The sequence below is a fragment of the Danio aesculapii genome, chromosome 19 (genome assembly GCF_903798145.1).
Source record: "Danio aesculapii chromosome 19, fDanAes4.1, whole genome shotgun sequence".
NCBI lineage: Eukaryota > Metazoa > Chordata > Actinopteri > Cypriniformes > Danionidae > Danio > Danio aesculapii.
The window spans coordinates 46,010,977-46,026,944 of NC_079453.1; the positions used below are offsets into that span (position 1 = coordinate 46,010,977).

The 15,968-nt window shown below is 36.5% G+C and overlaps 1 protein-coding gene across 1 annotated transcript in view; it reads left to right on the plus strand.

Annotated features, from left to right (window-relative positions):
• The window catches only part of kiaa0319l (KIAA0319-like ortholog), a 46,684-nt gene extending 33,322 nt beyond the window's left edge, over nucleotides 1–13,362 (plus strand). Inside the window, exons 16-22 of the mRNA XM_056479741.1 lie at nucleotides 3,250–3,388; nucleotides 3,602–3,761; nucleotides 7,180–7,322; nucleotides 7,819–7,941; nucleotides 8,028–8,118; nucleotides 8,226–8,314; nucleotides 10,573–13,362. Coding sequence (XP_056335716.1) covers nucleotides 3,250–3,388; nucleotides 3,602–3,761; nucleotides 7,180–7,322; nucleotides 7,819–7,941; nucleotides 8,028–8,118; nucleotides 8,226–8,314; nucleotides 10,573–10,769 — 942 coding nt within the window. The 3' untranslated portion in view covers nucleotides 10,770–13,362. The remainder of the gene's footprint in view (nucleotides 1–3,249; nucleotides 3,389–3,601; nucleotides 3,762–7,179; nucleotides 7,323–7,818; nucleotides 7,942–8,027; nucleotides 8,119–8,225; nucleotides 8,315–10,572) is intronic.
• The last annotated feature ends 2,606 nt before the right edge of the window (nucleotides 13,363–15,968 follow it).

A 15,968-nucleotide genomic window follows, 5' to 3' on the forward strand; every position in this document is an offset into this window, starting at 1 on the left:
TTTCCTCTGTTGTTGTTTACCATGTCGGTGTCTCCTCATCATTAAACTGCGGAGAAGTGAAGTACCACATTGTCGCAAGTTTAATGACGTACAAAAAGGAATGCCTTAATAAGTTCAATCTACCTGTTTACATGAAAGTCACATGGTCACATATCTGATTTATATCTGATTTATTTTCACATATGAAGGAGGCCTGAAACCAATCTCGGAATATCCGAATGCATGCAATATTTATTTATTTTATTTTATTTTTATTTTTTTCTCCTTCTTGTGTCATATTAGAACGCGGTCATATTAGAACAGATACAATTTGTGTCACGTATGAGCAAAAAAATCACATTTAACTGGCAGTGTAAATGGGGCCTAAGATTAGCTTCTTATTAAAGAGCCCATATTATGGCTTTTTGAAAATGCCCTTCCATGTAGTGTGTAACACAGCTCTAAGTGAAGTGAAATATCCAGCTAAGGCTTAAATCTGTAAGTGTACAGTGTTTAAAACTATTGATTCATCTATAAAAGAGTCGACTCATAGTGCTTCAAACGAGTCGTCTTGATAACGAGTCATTAGGTGTTTCGTGATGAGGCAGCTACGAAACACAAGTAGTTGCACTCGCAAACCCGGGAGATTTGAAACCTGCGGCCCCGCCCACTAACAGAAAAAAAGTCACACACACACACACACACACAGAGAGAGAGACCGGTGGAATGAAGTCACGCTGTGAAGATGGATTTTATTGACAGTCTAATCAAAGATGAAACATCAGCAAAATAGCCTAGCCTTGAGCAGATCAAATGCTTCTGGAAATTACATGCTTAAAAAGAAGACTTCATCAGTTTGTTAAAGGAAGGATCAGTAAAGACTGTCAGAACCAGTCAGAACATGGATCAGTGCATCATGAATCAGTTTCTTCCCCCATTTCACCAGTGTAAGTACGTGCGATTAAAACTGTTGCCTCGTTTACTCTATCTTGCACATTATGTATTTAGTTGTGTTTTGTTACTTGTAACCGCGTGTACTGTATCAGGTTAACTCTTTATATTCTCATATCGCGTGTTAAGCCACGTTGAAAATGTGACGCTTGCCGCTTTGTTTACGGATCGTCAGCTGTTGCTACACGCATGCAACGGTCAAGTTTTAAACTTGAAAAAAAGATCTCCTCGCCAGTTCTTGAACTTTTTGCTCAATAAAATAGTTAGTCGTCAGTATTTTCTAGTCCATCGTCTGTATTTACATTCACTCACTGGCAGCCAAAACCCACTATGAAGAGTGTATGCACTGTGACTACTTTTATATTGCTGATTAGCAGCTGGCCATTTCACTCTGTCTCGCGCTGAAGCCTGTCAGTGTTGTCGACCAATCGCAGCAGGCTGTCATCGGTCCAATCAGCGCAGATTAGCTTCGCGCTGAGGAGGGGTTTGGGAACAAATGAATCGCTGAACGATTCATATGGGAGTCGCTGGGATAATTAGGTAAAAATAAATGCAGATTATAAGACCATCAAAGTGTTGTTTGACCTTGCATGCATATTAGACTGTTGTTGGAGACCCTTACAACCTAAATATGACCCTATTTCATGTATAATATGGGCTCTTTAAGCATGTAAAATACCAGCTTATCAGCTTTGTTCACAGCACCAACTGATCAAAAGTTGTTATTCAGCACCACCTGCTGGAGAAAACTGAATGTGCATTTTTATTCAGTCTGCTGTTTTTTTTTTTTTTTTATTATACAGGTTTGTTTTATTCAGGATTATTTCACACAGCTAAGTCAGACTATTATGTTTTTGATATTGGAAATTACACAATATATTTACTCTTAATTAAATATTATTAATATTAAAAAAAAGTCAACAGAAAACATAAATGGTGAAAAAAATATGTAAATCATCCATGAAAAATCCAAATCGGCCCATTACAATTCAGCGTTCATAACTGTTCACAACTGTTGTTTCTATATAAGTGAGATTTTGAAGCAATTACTTTTAAATGTTTATTCTTTAAAAACTGCAGATTTTTATTTTATTTTCTTTTATTTCTTTTTATTTCTTTTTTTTTATTTTATATCTTTAAAAAAAACTGTTTTAGATTTGTATTTTATTTACATTTACATTTAGTCATTTAGCACACGCTTTTATCCAAAGCGACTTACAAATGAGGACAAGGAAGCAGTTTACACAACTATAAGAGCAGCAGTGAACAAGTGCTATAGACAAGTTTCAGGTGTGTAAAGTCTAAGAAGCAAAGCATTAGTAAATTATTTTTTTATTTTATTTTATTTTTTTGAGAGAGAGAGAGTACAGTTAGTGGTATCGCCAGAGAGGCAGTTAAGATTAGGAAGGAAAGTGGAGACTAAACAGTTGAGTTTTTAGTCGTTTCTTGAAGACAGCAAGTGACTCTGCTGTTCTGATGTAGTTAGGGAGTTCATTCGACCAACTGGGCAGATTGAATGCGAGAGTTCGGGGAAGTGATTTCTTCCCTCTTAGGGATGGAACCACGAGGCGACGTTCATTCACAGAACGCAAGTTTCTGGAGGGCACATAAATCTGCAGAAGTGAGAGCAGATACGAAGGAGCAAAGCCAGAGGTCGCTTTGTAAGCAAACATCAGAGCTTTGATATTGATGCGAGCAGCAACTGGCAGCCAGTGCAAACGGGTGAGTAGCGGAGTGACATGTGCTCTTTTGGGTTCATCAAAGACCACTCGTGCTGCTGCGTTCTGAAGCAGCTGAAGAGGTTTGATAGAACTAGCTGGAAGCCCGGCTAGTAGAGAGTTGCAATAGTCCAGTTTGGAGAGAACAAGAGAACAAGTGCGAATCTGCAAGATCGAGCAGTTCTAGAAATGTGCTCAGAGAAGTTTAGTTGGTCATCAATCGTTACTCCAAGGCTTTTTACCATTTTGGATGCAGTGATGGTTCCCCCATCCATCTGGATTGAAAAGTTATGGTGTAGAGTCGGGATGGCAGAAACTTCAAGCATTTCCGTTTTCGCGAGGTTAAGCTGAAGATGATCATCTTTCATCCAGTTTATATGTTGTTTATGTATCTTTATTGTTATAACTCTGTTTTATAGAATAATTATTTATGAACTGTTTTGCATTTTATTGAGTTTATGCCATAAAAGAGCAGTTGAAGCTGATTTGGCAATATACTCTAAAACTCTCTCATCTTTATGAGCGTCCTCCTCATATGTCTTATTACTGCATAAACTAACCACAGTAGTTGGTAATATGTGTGTGTTTTTTTCTCTTCCAGGATGTCCTGAATCACTCTGACCACCAGGCTGTGCTTTTTCTTGGTAATCTGGTGGAAGGGAAGTACAGTTTCACTCTGACCGTCACTGACAGTAAAGGAAAGACTAGCTCTGACGGTGGCGTTGTAGACGTTCGGCCAGGTCAGTGTGCTTGTAAAGGAGAATCAAATTAAAGTAGGATTTCTAATAACGCTTAGCGACTAGAATCCACACAGAACACCCTAGCAAATGCCTGTTTCAGAATTTTGCAACGGCAATCCCCACTCACATTTTCTTAGGGATCATCTAGTTTACAAAATGAACACCATACTCCGTACTGTAGATTTTGATTATTCCTCTCACGCTGTTCCTCAGATGTCTACGAGCGGGATTTGGTGGAGCTGATCCTGGAAGTGGCCGTGGCTCAGGTGTCCCGCAGACAGAAGGATATGTACATCAGGCAGGTCGGCGTCCTGCTGGGCGTCCTGGACAGTGACATCACCATTCGAGAGATTAGCGCCTTTAATGAGCACAGGTCAGTCCATCTTAGCGCAACTGCAGGCTTAATCACAGTGCTAAACTTAACACACCATCTCCACTGAGCTGATTTAATGGCTTCACTGCACTGAAGAGAAAATGCATGGCTACTTCTGATTCTTATTACGCACATTTATGTGACCCTGGTCCCAAGTCATGAGTGTAGATTTTTGGAAATTGTAATTTTACATTGAAAAGCGGGAAAAAAAACATCTTAATGCTGCATAAATAAGCTTTACATTGATGCATATGGTATACATCAACATATGCAAAACCCTCTAAATCCATCTCTTTTCTTGTAAACGAGCATTTTCTATCAGGCTCTTCTGATTAGGTTCAGAAGTTTCATTTTATAGGTAATGATAAGGTTATTAGCTGGTAAATAAAATAACTTTTTTTTAAAAATGTCACTTTAGACAATTCTTTGGCTTTTAACAAGGTAGATTTTCTTTGGCGTCAAAACCAGCTGAATCCACTAGTGCTTTTTATGCAAAAACCTCTAAATCCACCGATTGAGACAAGACAGTGTAATTAGCTGAAAAATCACTAAAGATGCAATTAGAAGTTATTTTAACAATCATAAAACACATGACACAAACCACCTGAAATGTAAAATATATAAATCTGTCAAGTACGTGGCGGTTCATTCCACTGTGGTAACCCCCGATAAACCAGGGACTAAGCAGAAGGAAAATGAATGAAATCTGTCAAGTAAGTGCATTAACTCAAAACACTAAAATTGACATTAATTAAATCTTAACAATCTGTTGTCATTTCTGATATTTGCGATTTAGATTTAATGTAAGTACAGCATTGTAAACACTGTAAACTAAGCTTGTTAGATTCAAATAACGTAGTATAAAACATTGTGAAAGATCAATATCTGTGCATTGTCCATTGATAAAGTTGTATCATTTATTGGAGTAATATAAATAATGTAGAGTTTTATACATTATATTTATCTTTTAAAACATAGCTTACATTAGCAAATAAAACACAAGGTAAGGCCTACTGGCCATAAAAGAGGATATCTCTCAGAAGCTGTTATTTATTCATCCTCGCCATACTCAAGGTCTTGGTCTCTTTTTCGTCTCTTGTTTATCCTCATAGCATCCATGCCGGATTAAAGAACGGAATATTATCTTTGTCTGTCATGAAATGGAGTTGCTGTTTAATGTATAGTATTCAAAGTAGCGCCGCTGCGCAAACAAACATTATGAATGCATGCTACACTTCCGACTGTACATTGTTTTTTTTTTCTTATGACTTTTGAGGTATGGGACGTTTTCATTTGCCATTCACTGACAGTCGGACAGGATCATCCGGTTCATCAAACTTCATCTTTTAAAATCGGAAGCGGAATAAAACAGTCTCCTCATAAAAGCTGGTGCATCACCGCTGCTACATTGAAAACTTATGATTCGATTCGTGCCTTCTGATTGGTTCTCGGAACATAGTAGCTTTTGCTGTCAAACAAACTGTTATTTCTGAATGTGCTGGCGCTGCGATTCAGATGATTTCAAGCAAAACTATTTGTTGAACATGTACTATGTGCATCAAGCATTCACTCAATGCCATTATCTCATTTTTGGCGAAAATGGTGTTTAGCAGCTTTTGCAACTGAACTCTTCATATATTGTTATAATATGACAATATTTGAAATTATGTGTTTAAAAAAAATCTTAATACTGAGAAAATCACATTTGAAGTTGGCTAAATTAAAATACACATTAAATCACAATTTATAAACATGGACATTACTGATAAAAAAATTTAGTTTTTATATATTTACAGTGGGAAATGTGCAAAATATGTTCCTGGAACATGAATTTACTTGAGAAATTTGTCATTTTAAACCAATACAATGTATTTTTGGATATTGCCAACAATATACCTGTGCAACATGAGACATTTGTTTAAAGGGCCATGAAACCCCCCCTCTTTCGGTTCAGTTCAAGTCTACCTCAGAACTTTAAAAAAAATGCTCCGAGTTGGCCGTGGAGCGCTGCGAGCAGAAGGGAGGAGTGGACGTGGCCAGCAGAGCAGGGGAAAAAAGAGTGGAGTGAACAACTGTTGTCAGTTGGCTCACAAAATAAGACACAAATCGTGAGGAGACGCATGATTTTATAGTTTACAAAGTTAAAATGCAAAGTAATTGTAATTTAATGTCCTGCTTCATTTGTTATTTCTAATTTCATATATACATAATCACAATTTGTTAAATCATTATAAAGAAAATCATGTTTATATAAACACTATAAATTAGAAGGACTTCTCTCCTTCTCAATCCCCGGGTCTGAATGCAGACACAGTGGATAGCAGTGCAGCAGGTCTCTTGCCCTGTCTATTTCACCCATTAACCCTGCAGGTAATCTGGAGGATTTTAAACATGGGCGAACACAGCAGCACGGATAGGTGATGTGTCTGAATGGTGACAAACTCTACTGATAAAAGACAAAGTCCACCATTCTCTTGGTTTAATAATCACTACTGAGAGTCCAAACACTGAAGAGCAAATCCAACGATGCGCAGCTCTACAGATCCCGAACCATACAAGCTAGTGGCGACAGCGGAGAGGGAAAAAAAACTTTGACACTAATTGGCGAAAGTGAAGAAAAAAAACCTTGAGAGATACCTGACTCAGTTGGGGACGACCATTTTAATTTCTCTGCTGACCAAATGTCTTGTGCACAGCTGCAGTCTCAGCGGCGGAGGCTGGAAGCTGGCCTCAGCGAAGACTCCTCTGTCCCTGGAGCGTCACAGGAATCAGTCTCATGTTCTCCACTCCTCCATGACCACCACAGTGGTCAAAACACAGCATGAATGTTCAAAATCATAACTCGTAAAATTCCATTTCTAAATTTGACCTTACATTTATGACAACAGTCCTTTCTTTTATGATCCAAATGTTTAAAATCTTGACTCAGAAGCTTCTTATAGTTAGTTTTATTTACATGTTACATATAGGACAATATTTTTTACTTTTAAAATTATAACCCAGAAACCTTGTAAAAGTTGCTTTATTGTACTTGTTACATTTACATTGAGTCTGTCAAATAAGAACAGGTTAAGTAGCCTTAAGATCATTGGTTTTAACCAAACTGTTCCAATGGAAGTAATTATGTTTTGAAGAGAGCTCAGGGTATCTTATGCGCCTCGGATCACCCATTGTATTCTGTGTTTCAGCTGCTGCCATCAGGACATCGTTTTAGAGTTCCTGTTTTCAGGACAAACAGAATTAGAAATTCTTTTATAATGGCGGCAACTAGGTCATTTAATCCAGCGAGGAGGGAGATGCATGATGTATGCTTTGTGGTAATAACTTGGTAATGTGTACATGGAGTTTCACCTGTGTTATGGCACCTTGCTGCAAAGTTATATCTGAGTTTATGACATTATTTTTTTTTCTTTTACAGCACTCGTTTGGTATTCCTGGTATCAGGAGGTCCAGGAAGGCCTCCATTAACTGGGCATAGTGTCGCTATGGAACTACGCAACAAATTTCGCAAGCAAAAAAACGACTTCCTCATCTTTAAGGTTCGACGGGTGGACACAGTTAGTGAGTATCCATCAAAATGCTCTAAAGACCCCTGTCACAAGACTGTTATGACGTGTTTAACGGTCATCAGCATCTTAAACCATTGAAAGTTTTTAATATTTCTCATTTTTATTTTTTTTAAATGTATGAGCATGTATTTATGTATGTATTATATCATCTGTGCATCAAATTACAAAAAACGAATTACTGCATGTGCAACGTGTTTTTAATCCAGAGCGTATGGGGACAGGACAGGAAATTATTCTCTCTTCTGGCTGCCGTTATTAGTCGCACACTATTTATTTTCCTTTTTCTAAAGTCTTGATAACATCATTGTGGAGATTTATTATTATTATTTCAGCAAGTATCATTGTAAACATGTATTTGTTGTACTTTCCTGTTCAATCCGCTCTAAATTAACCCAACTATGACGACTTCCGCTACTGAGAAACCCGGAAATGTGAAAAGGGTCTATTAACACATCAGTGCCTGATCTGACTGTCTGATCCTCCTCCAGTATGCCAGCTGAACTGCTCTGGTCATGGAGAATGCGACTCTTTCACCAGACGCTGCGTTTGCCACCCATTCTGGATGGAGAATTTGTTTAGTACTTATTTTGGAGACGCTGAGAGCAACTGCGGTGAGGAAAAGCTAAACTATTGAATATTTATGATTTATTTATTGTGCAGTCTGATGATCCGTTCATGTTGAATGTTTTGCTTTCAGAATGGAGTGTATTATATGTAACGATAGCATCGTTCATGATCGTGGTTGCCACAGCCACTGTAATATGGGGCTTTGTGTGCTGTTGTCAAAGGTAAGGGTTCGGAAGATGATAATATATGTATTTTTTATCGTGATTTGATTTTAGATTTTGAAAGGTTATTTCTGTTTTTGTTTCAATTTTGCATCTTTATCATACAGGCGAAAAAGCAAAGTGAGACGAAAAAGCCGTTATAAAATGCTGAACGAGGATGATCAAGAGACTATGGAGTTAAAGTTACCTAGGCCTGGTAATGAAATTGTTACTTTTAAACAAAGTATGTTATTATTTTAGGGTTGTCATCGCTAAATTGGATTTTATTTGAATAAATTACATATTTAATTGCGTATGTATATATATATATATATATATATATATATATATATACATACATACATGCATACATTTTTATGTATAAAGGTGGTGGATTTTTGTAGGAGTGTACAGAATGAATATACACTAATGTTAATTGTTTTAGCATCAGTAAGATTTTTATTTTTATTAATATTTTTATTTTGCATGCATGACTTAAATTGATGAAGAATTACAAGAAACAACCTGCATCTTGGTCTTCTTAAATATTAAGCATGACAACTGTTTTTAATACTAATAATCTTTGATGTATTGTTACTGAAGGATCGTGAGACATTGAAGACTGAATTAATTACTCTGAAAATTCAGCTTTGCATTATAGGAATGTTCATTCATTCATTTTCTTTTCGGCTTAGTCCCTTTATTAATGTGGGGTCGCAACAGCGGAATGAACCCCCAACTTATCCAGCACATGTTTCACGCAGCGGATGCCCTTCAAGCCGCAACCCAACACTGGGAAACACCCACACACTCACATACACTACGGCCAATTTAGCTTACCCAATTCACCTACAGCGCATGTGTTTAGACTGTGGGGGAAACCGGAGCACCCGGAGGTGCCAACACAGGGCGAACATGCAAACTCCACAAAGAAATGCCAACTGACCCAGCCGGGTCTCGAACCAGAGACCTTCTTGTTGTGAGGCGATTGTGCTACCCACTGCGCCACCGTGCTGCCCATTACAGAAATATTAAAACATATTAGTAAACATAATAAACAACCGTGTTTGTTGATGGTAAATGATAGTAATGTGGATAACTCTTTGTTAATGAATGCTACAGAATACTGTAGTAAAGTAAACTGATAAACTGTAAGAAATACTGTAATGCTAGTTTAAACTGTGGTGTATTGTGATGGTGTATAATTATAGAAACTGAAGCCTCTTGAATAAGTTGTTTATTACTACAGTAGTGTCGTAACACGGCCACAATATAATTGCTATGACAGTTTAATTCAAGTAATTATCTATAGTTTGGTTTCAAACACTATAGTATTTACAATAGTATTTGTTCATGTAACATAGCTTATACAGTATCTCTCTCTCTCTCTATCTATCTATCTCTCTCTCTCTCTCTCTCTCTCTCTCTCTCTCTCTCTCTCTCTCTCTCTCTCTCTCTCTCTCTCTCTCTCTCTCTCTCTCTCTCTCTATATATATATATATATATATATATATATATATATATATATATATATATACATACATATAACTCTATACAGTATCTCTCTTTCTCTCTCCATATATATACAGTATCTCTCTTTCTCTTCTCTCTCTCTCCATATATATACAGTACTCTATACAGTATCTCTCTCTCTCTCTTTCTATATATATGTGTATATATATATATATATATATATATATATATATATATATATATATATATATATATATATATATATATATACACAGTTAAAGTCAGAATTATTAGCCCCCCCAACACATTTCTGAACATAATAGTTTTAATAACTCATTTCTAATAACTGATTTATTTTATCTTTGCCATGATGACAGTAAATAATATTTTTCAAGACACTTCTATACAGCTTAAAGTGACATTTAAAGGCTTAACTAGGTTAATTAGGTTAACTAGGCAGGTTAGGGTAATTAGGCAAGTTATTGTATAATGATGGTTTGTTCTGTTGAAAAAATAAATAGCTTAAAGGGGCTAATAATATTGACCTTAAAATGGTTTTAAAAAATTAAGAACTGCTTTTAATCTATCCGAAATAAAACAAATAAGACTGTCTCCAGAAGAAAAAAATATTATCAGACATACTTTGAACATTTCCTTGCTCTGTTTGGGAAATATAAAAAAAAAAAAAATAATCAAAGGGGGATAATAATTTTGACTTCAACTATATATATGTTCAATATATATTCAATATGAAGCAAATATACTTTAGTTTCGTAGACAGCTCTGCTCTCTTCATGATATAAGGATCATGCCCAACATATGTGCTAATTTTCTATTTATATCTCCTTTGAAATATGGTATAAGTCGCAAAAATACAGACTTTCCTCTCTCTCTCCCATTAAGTTTTTACTTCCTGCCCTCCATCTGAATTTAGCACCTCATCAGAACCACATGATTGAAAACAACCTATTCTCCTCATCCTGCTGTTGTGTGTTCCTCCAGGTCGACTGAAGTCTGTTCCAGCTCCCACGTCTTCTGCGCTCATGCACTCGGACTCTGATCTGGAAAGTGACGACGGTCAAGCAGGAATCCCCTGGTCAGATCGAGAACGCGGGAAACTCCTTCCACCCCAAAACGGATGTCTGCGTAACGGCCAGGGTCCGCATAAACCTAAAAAACCACGAGAGGAGCTGCTTTAGCGCAGCTCCCGTACTGCACCAACACACTGTATTCACCCCTCATCCGGCACGTGGAGGAACTGCAGGACTTCAGGAATGGATTGAAGCGCAGCCCTGAGCCAACATGAAAAGGCATTAAACCCGACAGGTCAGATCTGTAAAAGCCTTGCAACTCGATAGACAATGAGAATGTACCTGCTGTAATGCAGAGATAGTGTCCGGTGAGTGAATATCTGAGAAACGTGTCAAAAACTGAGCCTCCTCACTGTCATCTTCCTATGAAGCTTCCTGCGCTGCTAAAAATGGTTTTCTTGCTTTAGTTTTCGTCTTGTTTCTAGTCCAAATATCTAACAGATCTTAAATCAAGAAGCATTTTTTAGACAAGTAAAAACTGTTGTTTACTTTTCAGAAATAATGATTCCAAATTAAATGAGTTTAAGCTAAATTATCTCCCAATGAGGGAAGAAAAATAGCATTGTTTTTGGTTTACTTGAAGGAGTGTTCATAAGACTGTTATCAAACCTTTATAATCATGACATGACAAGTTGTGGATGTGATTTAATGCATGCTTATGGCAACTGCCCTAAATGTCATTCAGTTATGACATTTTAAATGCAAAGATGACATTGTTTGTTATTAGTGTTGTCACGATACTGGAATTCGGTACCGGTCGGAACTGAAATTTTAAAAACGTCCATTTCCCGCTAACATTTGAGCGCTGTTGAACGCATTCTTAAACAGCGCCTATTTGCCATTGTTTTTGCCATTTGCCAAACAACTCGCCTCTGTTTACTGAGTGTAAACACAGATGCAGGGACACTGGAGCATTTTAAAGCAGCAATTTATTAGTGGATCGCTCGTGTATCAGCTTATAGACAAACCAGCTGGTTGACGTGACTTTGAAATGCTCCAGTGTCCCTGTATCTGTGTTTACACTCAGTAAACTGCGGTGAGCTCAGTGAACTGAACACAGCCAATCACAGTCATTTCTGTTAAACACGTGAACACAACGGCAAATCAGCGCTGTTTAAGAACGCGCTCAAATGTTAGCTGGAAATGAGCATTTTTAAAATTTCAGTACCGATTGGTAAATAATTCTATCACAACTCTATTTGTTATGTCAACTTGACAAACAAATACATCACATCCTGTTTTTGACTTTGTCATGACTACTTGACATTTCCAAGATAACAAAACTTCCCATAAATCTGTCATGAAGCCATAATAAATGTGTCACGAATTTTATAACAGCGTCACTAATATATATTTTTGACCTCAATTACAGTGATACAAGCTGAATTTATCATTAAAATGTCATTAAATATTAATGACGCTGTTAAAAAGTGTTTGACAAAGTAATGAGACATTTCAATTGTTCGGTACCAATTGATACTGAAATCTTAACATTTGAGTGCTGTTGAGCATGTTCTTAAAAAGCGCTGATTTGCCATTGACTTCAACAGAAATGACTGTGATTGGCCGTGAAGTTCATCAGTTCACCGAACTCACCGCTGTTTACTGAGTGTAAACACATATACGGGAACACTGGAGCATTTTAAAGCTGCGATTCATCAGTGGATCATTCGTATGTCAGCTTATAGACAAACTAGCTGGTTGACGTCACTTTGAAATGCTCCAGTGTCCCTGTATCTGAGTTTAAACTCGTTAAACTGCGGTGAGTTTGGTGAACCGATAACCTTCACAACCAATCACAGTCATTTCTGTTTAACACAATGCATGTGAACACAATGGCCAATCAGCGCTGTTTAAGAACGAGCTCAACAGCACTCAAATGTTACCGGGAAGTAGATGCTTCACATTTCAGTATCATGACAACCCTATTTGTTATGACAACTTGACATTTCAAGTTGAAATGACTGTAATCATCTCAACAGAAATGGCTGTAATTGGCCGTGAAGGTCATCAGTTTACCAAACTCACCCCAGTTTACAGAGTGTAACCACAGACGCAGGGACACTGGAGTATTTTAAAGAAGCAGTTCATCAGGGGATCACTCGTATGTCAGCTTATTGACAAACCAGCTGATTTTTGTGGCTTTGAAATGCTCCAGTGTCCCTGTATCTGTGGTTACACTCGGTAAACTGCAGTGAGTTTGGTGAAATGATGACCTTCACAGCCAATCACAGTCGTTTCTATTGATCATGTGGACACAATGGCAAATCAGCGCTGTTTAAGAATGCACTTAACAGCACTCAAATGTTAGCGGGGAAATAGACTTTTTAAATTTCAGTATTGAGCTCCAGTATTGTGACAACCCTATATGTTATGACAACTTAACGTAAACAAATACATCACATCCTGTTTTTGACTTTGTCATGACTACTTGACATTACCAAGACGGCAAAACTTGTCATAAATCTGTCATCAACATGACTGTCATGAAGCCATTATAAATATCTCATGAATTTTATAACAGCGTCATTAATATATATTTTTCACCTCAACTAGAGTGATACAAGCTGAATTTGACTTAATTAAATATTAATGACGCTGTTAAAAGTATTTGACAAAGTAATGACACTTTTAATGAGACATTTCGATGACAAATACAGTGAAAACATTATCAGAAAAATATTCATGACACGTATATATTATATTACATTACTAAATATTATTATATTATATATTATGTTATTATATTATATACTATTGTATTATATACTATTATATACTATTATATTATATTATATTATATTATATATTATGTTATATTATATACTATTATATTATATTATATTGATTTGATCATATTTTTGTAATGTATTTGTGTATGTAAAGTTGTCATAACAATGTCATATTTGCATTTAAAATGACATTACCGAGCGAAATACACTTAACGACAGATAAAATTAACGCACACAAAAAATCCCATTTACTTTCCTGACTTGTCTTGTAATGATTATAAAGGTTTCATGACCAATGAAAATCTAGTAAACACCCCATTCAAGTAATGCAGGGGTGTCCAAAATCAGTCCTGGAGGGCCGGTGTCCTGCATAATTTAGTTCCAACTTTCTTCGACACACCTGCCTGGAAGTTTCTAGCATACCTAGAAAGAGCTTGATTAGCTGGTTCAGGTGTGTCTTATTGGAGTAAACAGCGGCCCTCCAGGACCAAGTTTGGGCTGTTACCAAATTAATGTTTATTTTACTTACAGATTATTTAGCTTGTTTTAAGAACAAACTTCTGACTTATTATGTCTAATAACAAAACTATATTTCTCATTTGACTTGTCTAGATATAAAATGCTTCTTAATTAAAGTATTTTGACACATTTGGACTAGAAACAAGACAAAAACTCAAGTAAACAAATCATTTTTTGCAGTGTGATCTGACAGGTATCCAAACACTGCCTGTCACGTCTGTTCATTTGTATATTTTTACATGATAATAATGCAGAGAAATGCACCCCAAAAACGCCATGTATGACTGCATGAGAAATCAAGATTTTTGTTTCTACCTTCTCACTTTTTTATGGTTTGCATGTATTGAAATGTGCGTGTGCTACTCTGCTGTATGTCTGGGGTGCGTTTTTGCCCCTTCGAACACCAGCAAACGTGACGCCTGCAGCATTAAAGCCATGATAGTCAAGGCTTACTGTAATTTTAAGAATGGAAATCGTACACTGGAAACCGCATTGGGTGTTGCACTATAGAGCTAGCTGCTAGTTTCCCCCCCCCTCTGGTTTTGATATTGAATATAAACAGGACGGGGTCTGGCTCGCTCAAACTGGAATAGCCACCAATTCATAAATCATCTTTTGTTACGCTTGCCAAAAGCATTGTGCTCTCTTTGGCTTTCTGATGATCCCTCTTGTCAGAAATCGTCATTTAGTTTCGTTAGGAAAAGGCTGAATGTTATTAATGACGTGTGTGAGATTTATTTTTCTGTTTCCCCGCTCCCATCGGAGTCTTGCACATTTTGAATGCACAGGGGAAATGAAGGGATTTTTTAGTTTTAATTCATGTTTTCTGTTTGCCTTCGGATGTTTTTAATGAAGAATTCCCTGTTTCATTTGACTTGTCTAATTCGAGTGGAATAAATAAAAAGGAATATATTTACAGCTGACCTTTTGTCATTGGATAAAGAAGGAAAGACAACTAAAATTATTTATTATAAACACTATTTAAATAGCTTTTCCCTGTATATTATCACAGTGGGGGAAATAAGTACTAAATACGTCAGGTTTCTTCCTGGGAATAATGTTCCTAAAGGAGCTGTTGATATAGCCTTTAACCAGATTTTGATAAAAACCCAAACAATAGAAACATAAAAATAAAACAAAATAAATCTGAACAATAAGTTATGTGTAATAACAATAAAATGACAAGGAGAAAGTGCTAAACTACTGAAATGTCTTGATATAAAAAGCTTTTTTTTGGTGACGGCAGCTTAACGACCCCTCTCATATGGACAATGAAGGCACATCCACTGCTCAGGTGTGAGTTTTTCACAGACTTTAACAGAGTGTAAAAATCTTGATGCTTCTGTGGGTCTAGTCTATCAAATCTGAGCTTTATTTTGTATTTTTTAATTGGATTTGGGTCAGGTGATTGGTTAGGCCATTCTACAGCTTGATTTTCTTTCTCTGAAAGCATTTGAGAGTTTCCTCGGCTTTAGATCATTGTCTTTCTGAAATGTCCACCCTGGTTTCATCTTCATCATCCTGCTAATGTAGATGTTGGACTGAAGCAGCTAATACTCATTTACAATGATGAAGGGCAGAGGGTTGCTGAAGAACTACTAAGAGATTTCACCTGCTGTCTGAGCTTTCACTGCCTTTCTACACCTTCCTTTCTTTATGCATTCAATACTTCTTCCTTGTGTCATTTTATTTTATTACATATAACTTTATTTTAAAATGAATTAGCTTTGTTTTCTTTGCATATATGGATTTCTTTGGTTGTTACTAACATCGGGTGAAAATTTCAAGTCAGCGGCATCTTTAGAAATATGTTTGTATGAGAAAAAATAGTGACGTGTTCAATACTTATTTCCCTCGCTGTATGTGTCCTGTTAAACCTTTTTTTTTTTCTAAGCAAAAAACATTTAGACTGACAGACCATGGCCATGATTTGCAGAATACACCCTGTAAGATGTCATTCTGTGTAGCATCAATGTATTACAAAACATCGTATCACTTAATCACTTGATGACCACATTAGTATAACATAGTCATTAATTGTCATTTTAAATCGTTA